This window comes from Delphinapterus leucas, chromosome 17 (assembly GCF_059928025.1).
Source record: "Delphinapterus leucas isolate spDelLeu-1000000601 "Yukka" chromosome 17, BTC_Dleu_Yukka2, whole genome shotgun sequence".
In the NCBI taxonomy this organism is placed as follows: Eukaryota; Metazoa; Chordata; class Mammalia; order Artiodactyla; family Monodontidae; genus Delphinapterus; species Delphinapterus leucas.
Genome location: NC_143145.1, coordinates 58,606,024 through 58,621,671, shown reverse-complemented (window position 1 = coordinate 58,621,671; position 15,648 = coordinate 58,606,024). Strand labels below are relative to the sequence as shown.

General features: G+C 34.7%; 1 protein-coding gene across 1 annotated transcript in view; it reads left to right on the top strand.

The window, feature by feature from the left end:
- The first annotated feature begins 13,264 nt into the window (after window positions 1–13,264).
- Window positions 13,265–15,648, top strand: part of RALYL (RALY RNA binding protein like) — a 131,719-nt gene continuing 129,335 nt past the window's right edge. Inside the window, exon 1 of the mRNA XM_022554992.2 lies at window positions 13,265–13,631. Coding sequence (XP_022410700.2) covers window positions 13,546–13,631 — 86 coding nt within the window. The 5' untranslated portion in view covers window positions 13,265–13,545. The remainder of the gene's footprint in view (window positions 13,632–15,648) is intronic.

The following is a 15,648-nucleotide window of genomic DNA, read 5'->3' as shown; positions in this document are numbered from 1 at the left end:
AGAATTTTTAAAAATCATTTTTGATTGCCAGTCTTTTTTTAAACCAGTGCTATAGTAAGCCAACTTGTTGATCAATTAAATTTTCAAAATTATACAATTTTAATAATTTTATTTCCCTGTTCACACTCAAAAATGACCAATTTAGATACTAAATTGTATGGTCACTCTAACTATAACCTTTTATGACTACTTTTTACCTTCAACAGCCATGTTGAGTCCTGAAATTTCAGATAATACATTCACTAATTCATTGCATTAAGTCATTCATGCATTCGACAAACACTTATTAAGCCCCATCTATTAGCCAAATATTCTAAGTTCTTTGAATATATTTGTGAACAAAACAGACAAAGATCCCTGACTCATGGAGCAAACATTTTACCATGGGGGTGGGGGGTGGTTCATCTAGCAACAAACGATAGACATAATAAGTAATAAATTGTATCACATATTTGCAGATGATAAATACATTGGAAAACAAAAATGAAAGTAGGGTAATGGGGATTCTGAATGTGAGAAGTGTAGGGAAATGAAATGTCACAACATTAAACAGGTAAGAAAGGTAACATTTAAGCAAAGATTTGAAGGGATTGGGGGAGTTCACCATGGGATTATCTACGGGGAGAGGAAGCTGGGATAGAGGAAGCAGCTAAAGCAAAGAGCAGGGATGTACCTGACCTGCTTGAAAAACAACAAGGAGACCAGTATAGCTGGAGAAGAGAATCCTGGGGAGTGTAGTGGAATATGAGGTGTGGAGGGCAAGAGAGGGAATTAGGTTGGATAGAGAGAGAGTAAGATACAGGTGGAATATTTTTTTTTGCAATATCATTTTTTATTTGTTTTCTTTTTATTGTCTTCTTTACAAAAGTATAAGCACCATGAAGAGGGTACTTTTTCTCTTGTCAGCATCTATGTAACCTAGGCTTACCGTAGTGCTTTACCCTATAAATGAGTGAGCTCCCATTTTTGGTGTCTAGAAAAGTATTGTTTATGAGTTACTCCTAGAACTACATGATTTAAAAAATGCTCAAACTTGACTAACCTATAACAATTTTTAGTGAAACTGATGGAAGTACAGGCATCAGAGTATATTTTAATCTAAATTGCCTCCAAAAATAAATCATGACAATACAACAAATTAAAAAAATATTTTGATACATATGGCAAAAAAGGTTTATGCTTCAATGTGAACTTTTTGAAACTTGAAGAAAATGATATTAATATACATAGAAGAAAACCATCGTATAATGGCTCAGTAAATGTACTTAACTTCCAATAACGAAAATGGAAATATTCTTGGTGGGGGAAGAAAATTGAAGGTAGGATGTATGTTTAAATACCTGCGAACTGAGGATATATAAAAGGACTGAAGAAACGTAAATACTTTATCAATGACTTTTAAGCCAGGGACAGAAATAATGATTGAGAACTAGACTTAGAGTTAGAAAAGAGAGTCCTTTCCAAGCTGTGCTATCAAATGGTCATATGGTCTGGGTAAACCACTCTATCCTTCATGCCTAAACTTTTTTATAATAAAAGGACATGCTTGCCTCTTAAAAAAAAAAGAAAATCTATAATTTATTGTGCTGGTGTGGCTGTTTTGTTTTGGTTGTTTACTCTCGTGAGGAGTGACAAGTCATTTTAGTATTATGAAAATTTGCTCAGCTTCTGATCAGAAGCCCCGGATTCCAACTTCACTTCTGCTGCGGTACGCGGGCCTCTCACTGTTGTGGCCTCTCCTGTTGTGGAGCACAGGCTCCGGACGCGCAGGCTCAGCAGCCATGGCTCACGGGCCCAGCCGCTCCGCGGCATGTGGGATCTTCCCTGACCGGGGCAGGAACCTGTGTCCCCTGCATCGGCAGGCGGACTCTCAACCACTGTGCCACCAGGGAAGCCCAAAAGTCTTTTAATCCTTTCCAAAATTTCCGTTCATTTAGAATTGTATTCACTATCTGTTCTCACACCTAAGGTCAGTGATGTATAGGCAACAATCTGAATCAGAAGCATACAGAGTTGGTAAGGATGCCATAATGTCACCAAATATCTTTTTACAAAACCTTCCTGTTGGTGGTAGAACATTCGAAGAAATAATGCAGAACACTGATGTTTATACTATAATATGATCCACAAAATTATTTTTGCGGTTTCATTGTCTGATAAGGGCAACACATCACAAAGCATTTAGTAAAAGGCATCTGATATGAGGAATTTCAGTTCTGCAAAAGGGTATGTATTTTCCAAGAATCTCCTTGGGATGATACTGATTTCCTTCCAGGTGGAATACTTTTATCCTCTAAATATTTTTTTTCTTAATAATATCAAGATTTTTTTAATCTGATTAAATCTCATATGTTCTTTTCTTTATCTTAGCTTGGCTTTGTTATTCAATATCAGATAAACCATATCTTTCTGGCTTTTGATGAAGGATCTTAGATTCTTTGTATTAGCTTGATTTCTTGCTCTGTCTTTCATGTTCACATTCTCAATCAAAGAGTTCTTTGAAATTGTGTTTTCTTATGGAATTTTAACAGTAAGATTTAATTTAATGGATTTCTACTTTATACGTGCTCATGGAGACTTTATGAAAGATTCATCTTTTTATTTTAATAAATGAAATTATGAAATATTTTGGTGTTTTGCCAATAAATTATGTCTTGCCAAAAGCAATAGATTTAATTTTAATTGAAAAGTCAAACTTTATCTATAGGACAAGATGTTTGGAGTGAGAACTCCTGAGCTCAGAGTCTTGGCACCACTACTTATTAGCTAAGTTACTTTGTGCAAAAACTCATACTTTCTCAACTTCAATTTGTATAAGTGGGAATTGACAATAAGACCCATGGCCCAAGATTATTGTGATGATTATTTTTTAATGTGTGTGAAAATGTGATCAACTGTTAAATGATATACAAATACTAGCAACTACTATCATCATCAAAGGTGAGGTTAGAGTAGCATTATTACATTCTAAACCTTTAGACAAGCATTTTTCAAGTTTCTTCCCTAAAGGCACTGTTTTTATGCTCAGAATTCTTATTACGCTCTTTTCAAAACAGTTAAAAAATAAAGTTCTTAAAAGATAATTGAAGGAAGGGATTTAAGCTAAATGTATTATATAGCCATGTGTCTCAAACTTCAATGTGCATAGCAATCACCCGGGTGTCTTGTTAAAATGCAGATTCTGATTCATTAGATCTGGGATGAAACCTGGATTCTGCATTTCTAACAGCTTCCTACATGATACAGTTAGATGCTGCTTGTCTGCCAACCAAACTTTGAGTATCAGAGTTGTATACTACTCTCCACATAAAATGTTTTTAACTACCTAACATTAGCTTTGGCATTTCATCATATTTATGAATTATAAAATGCATATCACTGTAGCGTTGGTGTTTTAAACACTGAATACAAAGCCACCACAAAAAGGACCTGAGAAAATAAGTTCATATATACACATATGGAAAGAGAGACATTTGAAAAGGAAGAAAACAAAAAGAAGCAATACTCAAATCTTGGGGTCTACTTTACTTCACTGATTGAGATCTGAGCTAAAGAAGTTGATAATCTAGACTCTCTGTTCATTGAATTTTATTTTCCTTACAGAATATTTTTTCCCCAAGTATGAAACTAAATAAACTCTTGGGATACAAAGAAATCAATAGTGTTAAGTCTATGAATTTATAATGAACATATGGCTAAGATTATTTTTCACTAGGTATTTTTATATTAATTATCATAACAGTTGTCTCCACTATTGATGTCAATAGATCATTAGATGTATTTATAAAATTGTTAATCAAGGTTCTAAATATATTCATGATGCTGCTGGAACATTTATCCAAATTTTGTATTTTATTCATTTGGTTTCTAGAGGTTTTATCTCTTAATAAAACATGTTGTTCTTCATTTTTACCTTTGTGGAGATTTGTAGAGATGGTCGTGGAATATAAAAATGCATTCTTCAAAAAATTTATCCAAGATTATATGAGATAAAATGATAGAAAAAAATCATCCAAGTTGAAAGTTTTAAGAATTAAGTAAATTCCAGTTTGATGATTGTTACCATTTGGTTTTTGCTTTACACCTGTTTGAAAATATGTTTGTGTTTTCTGCTAAATTAAACTAGACATTTATTAAACACACACCAAAGCCACAAAGTTTCATCTAGTTTCATGGCTACTTATGCCTCAAGGCAAATCAAAGGTATTTTTACAATTAGCTAATGGAAGTTTCAATGGGAACAACAAAGTTAAACAAAAAAAAGAACAGAAATAAGCTGAGGGTTTTGCAGAGTTTGCTGATAGATGTGGTTTTATGAAACTGCTAACATTATAACTGGTGTTTTGGGAGAAAACCACTTCATTTACCAACAATGGACACCTAACGGCATTCTCAGCAATAGAAGACAGGGCAGCACGTTCACGAAGTACAAAGTCTACATCTTTATTGTGGCATTCACCACATTTACTATGGTTAGCTGCAGGTTTACCTTTCTCTGTGATATCCTGGGAACAGAAACAGCATTTATATCTATTTACCCAATACTTAGCACAGTACCTGGCACATTCTGTATGTTCAGTAATTATTTGATCAATGAAAGTGAATGATTTGTATCATCTCTATTTTCTTTGTAATATAACCATTATGTAATAGATATAAATAAAAATGGGCATTCAAGTATATATGTCCAATTTTTTTACTTCAGTTTCTATTAGGAAAAAAATCTGTTTGGATCTAAATAAGTCACATGCAATGATCAGACTTACCAGTTAATTAGTAATAAGTTCAAATTTCCATTTTTATTTGTCCTTGCAGACCAAGCCTGGAAGCATTACAGTATTTTCTGGTAACAAATGGGAATCTGGCCAACCAGTGATCTTTGCATTAGCATTCTAATAACCAGAGGCCAGTGTGCCATAGTGCTGTGTCAGAACTAATTTATGAAACTACATCCAAAGGCTCATTAAAATGGTCACAATTCAGTGACTGCCCAGTGAAATTAGACTACAGTTTCATTCCCATAACAGAGAATATTTTAACATACTATTAAGGACATATTTCAAGTGGTAAAACTAGCTTTGATTCTGTGAAGGGAAAAACAACAAGATTAGAAAGCCATTTACTTTTGTGCAAAATTGGTTCCACTCTCAGATTTAGGCTTAAAATGCTTCAAATGGTTATATTTTAGAACATATACTTGCCTCTCCAAGTCTGGTGCATTTTTCTCTTAGAGTAAAAGCACTTCTGGGCAGCTCTATCAAACCACAGGGTTGTGAACCTACATGGCCAAGAAATCTCAAGCAGCTCAGTTGAAAGTCAAATGTGTCTCCCCCACTGCTGCCAGACAAATCTCCCTACAGCATTTCTTTAATCACACATCTTCCCCCATGATGCCGAAACTCCTGGGGACTCAGAATATATTAATTTACAGGCTGCTTTCCACAGCCAAACCAGATTTAAGTGGCATAAAAAATGTGGCATCCAAAGTCTGGTTAAGAGCAATGAGATAGTAGGAAAAGTTCTAGAACATGAGTCTGGTGCAGCTCTGGTCCAACTCTCAATCATCTTTTGCAGGGCAGGGGCAGGATATCCCCTCTCCTACTAGTTCAGTGCCTGGCACATGGGTTGTACTCAGTAATAAAGACTGCTGTAGTGAAATGAGCTGATGATATTATTATGAAAGCCATTTAATTTCTCAGTATCACAAACATCTATATACATGACATGGGAATAATGATCCCTGTTCTACTTATTTCACAGGATTGTTCTCAGGATCTAAGCTAATAATAACTGCAAAAGCACTTTTTAGTGGTATGGTGCTTATAGTAGGATAATGTATGGTTTTATGCATTAACTTGTCAAACATAACAGCCTGTTTTCTTTATTTCCTGAATTTTTATTCAATGGAACAGTAATGAATCCCTAAATCTTCCAAATGTGAAGGATAAAAGACTGAATGACTTTTCCTGGCAGTCTATATGCCATAGCTGAATTATTTAAACTTTTATTTAAACCTGGGGAAGGAAACGAAACAAAAAACTCCCAAGAATAAAGATATCATTTTTAATTAATTTATTTAGAAAAATATTTCTTTTCATTTGTTTCTCCATCTAAAAAATAACACTGGTAATGTGGACGACTTATTATACTGTAAGTTAGACGTCACTTCAATATCAAGGCTAAATTTCTCTAGAAATAAGAGAATATTCCAAATTGAAAACCTAGCAAAGAAAAAAATGTGAAATATTTTTCTAAACATTTCACGGTATCTCATAAACCAGTGTTCTGGGGGTACTCTGTTTTGCTGGATGTTAACAGGTGTGCTATCCAAAAAATACTCACTTTCTCTCTTTTATATATATATATATATATATATATATATATATATGAAAGCATTTGAGTTAAACATAACTGAATGTTTCTGTTTTCAGAATCTTTTCTTTTAATATGCATTACAAATACCTGAGAAAGGGATACATTATTGCATTTTTACCAAATTTATTTTACGGTGACTTATTTATTTGGCAACATTCTTATTAACACCTTCTAAAACATTGTTTAGATAAATACCACTTTAGGAAATGTTCTGACAAAGTGTGTTTGGCTGGACACACTACAACTCATACAAGGACACACCTTCTGGCTTGTATGAATTTAGTTAACTGATGGATCCCTTGAGCACCTACTGTAACAACAGCCCTCTGCAGGATGCTAACTAAAGGGCATAAGATGTTGAGTGAAGTTATGACTGCCTTTTAGAAGTCCAAAGTCAAAGGGAACAAACACTCAGTAGTCAGTGCTGTGGGAACGATGTAATGAAGTAAAATGGGAGTGCAAAGAGGGAGAGTCACGTCTGTTTGGGTGTAGAATTGGAGTTATCTTCCCAAGAGTCAAAAGCACAAAATGATTGAATGCTTTTACTATCATCTTTAGTAGTACCCTAACAAGAATTGGTCAAATAAATATATTTGCATGTGTTGGGTATCCTTTTCAAGGGTGATGCTTTGGAACAGTACCTGTCTCCACTTGCCTCATCTCATTTACCTCAAATCAGAATAGGTTCAACTCCTTGACTTTTTTTCAGTTCTGTGACTTTATAGTTATTTCTATCATGGTATTGACTTCACTTATTTAGTTTAAAAATAAAGAAGAAAAGAAAATTGATTAAATTTTAGAGCATTTAATATACTTTAAGTAATTTACTATGAAAAGGTAGCTAGTAGCCCAACAGGATATTTTTCAATTATTTGAATCTGAAATTTAATATTAGAAGGATAATTTGAGTACATTTTAATTTTTTCCTCATACTTTTTCATGCTCACTTGAAATATTGAAACTTCAAAATAGATACAGGGTCTGTCCTATAAGCCTCATGGTTGGTTCTTACAGAAGCTCATAATGTCATATGAGAAAATGCAAATACCTCATCTCCCTCCATATGGAGGTCTGCTGTCTCCAGTCATCTCCTAGTCATGGGTAAAGCTTTAGCTCCCTTCTGCTGTATTCCTATGCCTGGACAGAGTTGGGGGAGTTCCTCTACACAGGTGTGATGTCTAGTGAACCTGTTACCAACCAGGGTTCTTGACCTCCTTAATCAATAGAATGTGATCAGAGGTCAGACAGGAAATTCAGGCAAAGCTTTGTTGGGCCTACTTCCCTTGCTTGCTCGCTTGCCCGGGGTGGGGGTGGGCTGGGGAGGGGGTGGGGTCGGGCGAGCTGCTTACTTATATGGGATGAAGGTAGGGGTGTGTCCAGGGTTCAGGCCACAAGGGTGGCTTCGGGGGGGTGCCCACTCCTTTCTTTATGTTGTGTTCAAGGGCACATGCAGTGCCCTGCTTTTGCTCCTGATGCCCTGCTTTTGCTCTGGCTCTCCAGAAGTGGCAGTTGGTCTTTTTGGTCTTTTTGGTCTCTTTGTGTCTTGTTGTCCAGAATTTGCCCCAATTGTGCTTGCACACAATTATTTTTAGTCTCTTATAGTTTCTTTGTATTTTGTTGCTTGAGGAGACATTTGTCCAGGTACAAATATTGCAGCACTGCAGCAAAGGGTCCCAGCTCCCAGCCTGTCTCAGACCCAAACAGAAACTCTTCAAGAGACTTCTTTCTAATGGTGCTTATCTAATTTTACCAACCCCCTCTATGAGAATATGATTCTAATACTCAAATAATAGAGTCCACCAGCTTGGTATATAGGTACATCTATAGACATTTCTGCATAACAAGTAGGAATTTAACTAGGATTTTTTTGGTCCATCTCAAAAGAATTTGCTAAGAATGATTAAACTTACATCCTTTCTTGAGGATAGTATAAGATTTCTAAATATTAGTATTAAGTATGAATCTGTATGCAAACTCAGGAATTTGAGAAATAACACTTTATTTTTTGTATCTCAACATTTTACTCCAAAGTCCCTATCTTGTGAGAGTGGCAGAAAATTCAACCTTGGTCATTCTTCCTCTTGTCTTGCCTGTGGGTGCCTTGCACAGTGCCAGGACAATCAGGGAAGAAAGTCTCAGGAGGTCTCTCTGTAGCTGACCAAAAAGTTCAATGTTAAGAGGCCATTTACACTGCTTTTAGGCTTCCTTCAAGACCAACAGCTCTTGAGATAATGAGAACCTGAGCCTTGGCTTCCAAATAAGCTGAGTTTTTCCAAAAACACAATTAAATCTTGTATTTATAAAGTTCAATACAAAGAAAATACTCATTCATCCAGACCCTGGCAATGCTTCATGTTCACTGATTAATTGAGCTCACTGCCCCCTGTCCCTTCTCCCCTGTCTACATCCAGCCTCTCTCACCTCATCCCCATCCACTAATACCAAGTTATAGATGATCTTCACTATAGCAGGGTAAAATATATAAATTTGCATATTTAAGCATACATTTATGCTTATATATAAACATTCAAAGAAAAATTATGCACATGAACACTATTCAGTGTCTGTAAGGAACAAAGGTTTTCTGCATTTTCTGTTACCTTTGAACAGATGCTGATGTCTGGAAATACTGAGTTTAGCAACTTTCCATAGAAGGCTTTCCATTGTATGTATTGGTTATCAAACTCAGAACCACTGGCTACATATTATTTAAAAAATGGATGTTATAATACTTGTATTGATAGACTTAAATCTCAAGTTCTTTTATTTACTTAGAATATTTTTATGTTTTCAGTTCAAAAGTAATGGAGTCTAAGCTAGAAACACACATATTGTGTCATGATATTTCATGGACATGTACTCTCTAGCATCACTGTGAAGCTTATAAAAATAATAGAAATCTTCATTTGTTTCACTCACTTTTTTTGTTCCAACTCTGTCATATCTGAAAGGTTTAGACAGCCTAGATCTTGGTTGGGCCCTATTCCAAATTATACAAGAGTCAGTGTCTTTATAATTCATTCTCAGGACTGTCCTCAACTCAGAATCCAAAATAATTTCCCACTCAAATCAGATGTAAAGTTCTAATTGGAGTCTCTAACAATCTTCTCACATCCACTAATCCATCCTCCCAACTGCTCTTCTTTTCTTCTAGTTTCCCACTCACAATCTCTGCTGAAACCCTTGTTCACAAAAATCCACTGGCTCTGATCTGAATATTTATCAACACACACCTTACCATCTTTGTTACCAATATTTTTGTAATTCTTTATCAGTTACTATCAAATTAAAAAATTGTGTATATATATTGAATTTAAATATACAAATAAAAATTAAATGTGTGTATATAATTTATGTATATATATATATTTATATACAATAAAATTTGTAATGTATTTGTTATAGAAAATGATGCTATACTGTAAACTTACTTTCCTACTATCCGGTTTAAGAAATAGTACATTATGATTAACTTCGAAGTCCCTCAGATGTCCTTCCCAAGTCCCACCCCCTTATCTGCCCCTTTAGAAGTAAACTTCATCTTGAATTCATTGCTTATTTCTGCTTTGTTTTCTTAGTTTTATTACCTGTATTTTCATTCCTATGCAGCATATTGTTAAATTTGTATTTTTATTAGCATAAAAGGACTCAGCCTGTCAGTTTTTCCATGATATTATTTTTTGCTCAGTGTCACATTCCTTGAGATTCATCAATGCATCAGTATTGTTGCCAATGGCTCTAAGTTTCTCTCTCTCTCTCTCTCTCTCTCTTTCTCTCTCTCTTCTGCTGTATAGTATTCCATTGTGTAAATATATCAAAATTCATTTACCCAGTTACCTGCCAATGGATATTTGTGTTTTTCCATGATTTTTTTCTATTTTACTGTACTGCAATAAACATTCTTGTACTTGTCTTAAGGTACACACATTCAAGAGTTTCTATAGGGGCATGCCTCCTGGTTCATAGGGTTTGAGCATTTTAAGTTTATTATAAACTATCAAATTATTTTCCAAAATAGTTGTACTAATTTATGTTTATACCTGCAATGTATACATGTGTGAGCTGCTCACCAAAACCTCACCAACTCATGATATTGTCAGACTTTGTAAATTGTTGTAAATCCAATGGGTATCAGTTGTACATCATAGTGTTTTCATTTGCACTTACCATTACTACTGAGATTGAGAGTCTTTTCATGTGTTTATTCAGCATTCATATTTCTCCTTCTGTAAAGTGTCCTTACTAGTTTTTGCCCAATTTCCTATTTGGTGGTTTGTCTCTGTTTCCTATTAGATGAATGAATATATATTCCGAAAACAAATCCTTTGTCAAGGATTCCTTCATCCAATTTGTGCCTTTTCTTTTCATTTTTTTATGTGACTTTGGATGGGCAGAAATTCTTAATTTTAATGTAGTAGAATTTATCATTCCTATAGTCTAAGGCTAGTGCTTTTTATGTCTTGTTTAAGATTATCCTTCCATACTCTGATCTCATAAATATATTCTACTATATTTCCTCCTAAAAGTTTTATATTTTTGCCTCTCACATTTAGGTTTTTAATCCAATAAGTAATTTATTTTTCTGTGTGATGTAAGTTAGAGGTCCAATTTCATATGTGTTGTTGCAGCCTAGCTTTTACCCCTTCATCTGCTGTGCCAGCTTTATCATAATTCAAGTATCCATATATGTGTATGTCAGTTGGGGGGTTCTGTACTCAGTTCCATTTGTTCATTTTCTTTGTACCAAAACTGTAGTCTTAATTACTACAGCTTAAAAATAAATCTTGATAAGGTAAGTTTGCCAATTTTTTTTCTTATGTATATCATGGCTATTTTGATGTTTTGCTCTATCATATAAATTTTAGAATCAACTTGTCAAATTCCACACAGACACAAAAAGAGTATTTGGGGATTTTATTGAAAATACATAGAATCAATAAATCAACTTGGGGAGAAATTAAATATTTATAATATCAAGTCTTCCAATTTCTCTTTTTATGTAAGGTAACTGTAAAATCCCCATAAACAGTTTTATAATTTTCTCCATAAGCATCTTTAAAATTTTATAATGTATTTACCCTTAGTTACTTTATTTTTATGCTATATAAATGGCAAATTATATATTTATATATGTATTGCTATGTAGCGGTATGCAATTAAATTTTGTATATTGGCTTTAACTCCAACAAACTTACTAAACTCTCTTACTAATTGTAGTAATTTGTGGATGCTTTGGAGTTTTTATGTGGACCCACATATTATCAGCAATTATGACAGTTTCATTTCTTCTTTCCCATTTCTGATGTTGTTTTCCTGTCTTACTTCACTGACTACAATATCCAGTACAATGTTATATAGAGTTGGTGATAGTGAATGCCTTTTTTTATTTTTTAACATCTTTATTGGAGTATAATTGCTTTACAATGGTGTGTTAGTTTCTGCTGTATAACAAAGTGAATCAGCTATATGTGTACATATATCCCCATATCTCCTCCCTCTTGTGTCTCCCTCCCACCCTCCCTATCCCACCCCTCTAGGTGGACATAAAGCACCTGGCTGATCTCCCTGTGCTATGTGGCTTTTAAATCCCTTGATCCTAAAGAAAATGTGCCCTGTGTCTTACTATTAAGTATGCTATTTACTATGGATTTTATATAGATACTCTTTGGGAGGTGAAAGAAGTTTCCTTCTCTTCTTTTTTTTTTTTTTTTTTGCGGTATGTGGGCCTCTCACTGTTGTGGCCTCTCCCGTTGCGGAGCACAGGCTTCGGACGCGCAGGCTCAGTGGCCATGGCTCACGGGCCCAGCCGCTCCGCAGCATGTGGGATCTTCCCGGACCGGGGGCACGCCCCTGCATCGGCAGGCGGACTCTCAACCACTGCGCCACCAGGGAAGCCCTCCTTCTCTTCTTAGTTAAGGATTTTCCCACATATGGATGTTGAATTAGATGAGCATATGTTTCCTATCCTTTAATGTTAAAGATGACTAACAAGAACCTACTGTATAGCACAGGGAACTCTACTCAGTACTCTATAATGACCCATATGGGAATAGAATCCAAAAAGAGTGGATATGTATATATGTATAATTGATTCATTTTACTGTACAGCAGAAACTAACATAACATTGTAAATCAACTATACACCAATAAAAATTAAATTAAAAAGAGATGACATTGTATTTCATCTAGACATTTTAGTTGGTTTTACTGATGGGTGGCTCATCCATCCCCCGACAGCATATTTAGTCCCCTGTACAAGAAATAGAACTTTGCCTTTCTTTTCTGTCAGAATAATGTCCCTCACTTCTTTCAAAGTTTTCTTGAAGTTCACCTCCTTTAGATTTTCTTTTTTTATCATCCTCTTAAAATTTTAATTTTATTAAATCAAATTGTTTATGTCATTTCCCAAGCCTTTACCACCCAACCTCATAACAGTTTTACACATTTTTTTTAAGATTAGGATTGGTCAATTATTTGAAAATACTCTTTTGTCATGTACTTAAGCATCTTCTTGTCTTATCTTAGAGACTTTAGTTCATGAAGACAAGAGATGTGCTCTTTATTCCTTCTGATCACGCCAGAACTCTGTAACTGCACATTCCAGTTGCTGAGTGCATTTTGTTGTTTCCTCAGTAAAGCTGGTATGCTTTACAGTTCCACCCTTCTAACACTCGGAGAAGATATCACCAAAGAAAATATAATAATTCCTCTTAGGAACAAAGCTTTATTCCACGAAAATGTCTATACAAACTGAGACGCTCCTGGCAAAACACCAAATCAGTAAGATATCTCAATCTCTCTCTCTGTCTCTCACTCTTCCTATTTTTAGTAAGAATTCCTGATCCCCCACCTTCTTCAACATTTTTTTCATAGTACTTTTCACCTTCAGATATGTTACACAGCTTTCTTATTTGTTATGTTTGTGGTTTAATAGCTATCTCTCAAGACCCCTCCCCATAGAAGATAAGTCCCACGAGGGCATGGATCTACCCTGTTTGGTGCATGATGTATCTCAAACAGTGCCTGGCCTAGAGGAGTTGCTCAATAAATACCTGTGAATGAATGAATGGCATATAACATTTGCATAGACAAATGACAAAAATAAAAATACTTTATGATTTACCTTTCTCAAAAGGTTTAATATTTTCTTAATCAGAACTATTTTATTTTATGCTTTCAGATATCAACATGGCAGGAGAACCCAAACCATACAGACCAAAACCTGGAAATAAGAGGCCCCTTTCTGCACTTTATAGGTAAGTAAGCAAGCATTATTTTATGATATGTAGTAGTGAAAAATTCTTGCAACTTTAAAAGGCAATATAACCTATAAGGAATCAAATATTTTGAAGAGCAATTCTAACTGGCATAAAGTACAACAAAATGCTGGTGGCCAACATATAAATATATCAAGCAGCATTGGCAGCGACCTTACCTAACCTTTTCATCTTTGCTTAAACAGCCCTTCTACAAGATATTCCTCTAATAAAATCTAATAAAAATCTCTCATGACTCTACCTAACAAGTGGTGGAAAGGTTAATATTTGTTAACTACTGCATGCCATGTACTACACATATTTTACATATGCTATTTAATTTAATTTAATTTTCACAGCAATCCTGCAATGTAGATATTGCCACTCTCGTCTTACAGATCAAGAGCCTGATATGCAGTTTCTTAGAGATCTTTCCTAGGTCACACCACTGATAAGTGATGGTGCCAATACTCAAACTCATGCTTTCTGATGCCATGCCCTGAGTTCTTTCCAACAGATCATTCAGCCTCTTTTTTACAAATGACATGTTCATTTCATCATTTCATTTCCATTTCATCTCCATTTCACCAAAAAACAAATGCAATCCTTCTCACTTCTAGAGAGGCATTAACAGTTCCATTAACAGTTCCTCTGAGTCAACTTAACACTCTGATATTTCTCCTCTACATGCCCCAGTTTATCAGTGTGTATGCCTATAATCTCAATTCCAGGTAGACGGAGTAGACTATACTTAGCATCTTTATTGTTCTATATATACTTCTATTAGGTTATGGAAAATTCAGTTGATTTGGAGAAGACGTAAAGATTAAACTCATGGAAATTTTGGTTCCTTTAAAAACGGCCACTTAAAAAAAAAAATAGCGCTCTGCCACTAAGCCATATGTCCCACTTCATGTAGTTTTGCCATTGATTTTTGTAATCTAAGTGCTGACTTTGCATCTCTCTCTGTTAAACTCCCTTTTGTTAGACTTAGCCAATTGCTCCAGGCTATTGAGATCTCCTATCATCCAATTTATTTGGTCCTTTCCCAGATACATAATCTTCATTCTGTCAGTGTCTGCATCCAAAAAGCTAATGTAAGTGCTGAGCAAGGCCCCCTTTTTCCTGATGTCATTTGGATAAAGGAGAATTGAGTTATACATATCAAAATTGATTATATTCTGATATAGTAGAGCAAGAAGAGTGCTCAAAAGATAGTTTGGAGCTGTTTCCTTGTCTTTGTTCTCAGAAAATTAGAAAATCTCCTTTTCAGCCACTCACAGCTTCATTTCTCGAGCTATAAAATAAAAGGGTCAGAACTAGATGAGTTTTAAGGTCCTTTTCAAGCCTAATGTCCCAGGATTCTCGAATGTATGACCATCAGCGATCTTAAGAAATACATTGGAAATATATCTTAATTGCTGTTTTCACTTTGGCTGTGTACATTTATTTAATTTTAATAAAAATTTTTACATAAAATGGGAAAGCTACAGGACTAAACAATTGTTGATAATTGGTCATAAGACAGTATTTATATTAAAGGTCAGAGATGAAGTCATCAACAAAAGGCAAAGGATGCTTTCTGTACCTTGTTTGAGGTAAAAGACAATGTTTAAAAAACTGAGAAATGCAAATAATTTTTGATCAGATCGATTTTAAAATTTACGCATAGAGCTGCAGCTAATGCAGAACGTTTGAAAAATCATAATTTCAATTATTACCAGAAGAAGCTGTCAGTGGCTTTTATTCTCATCAAAGAGCTACCAGCGTCTGTGTGATGATGTTAATTTTCATATTTTCCCTGTGCTTGGAGTGTTTTGATTTTCTTACAAGAATAGAAGCTTATGACAGGAAACAAATGCCTTTTTAACTGTTATTTCTCTATTACTAAGTTTTGCTGAATTGTGAATTCAGAAGAATTAGAAGCAGAAGTTTATTTAAATCTGATATATTGTATACAAATCATATTAGTGGGGAAATATTTATTTATCCTATTTTCATCTGTTTACACAAAAGA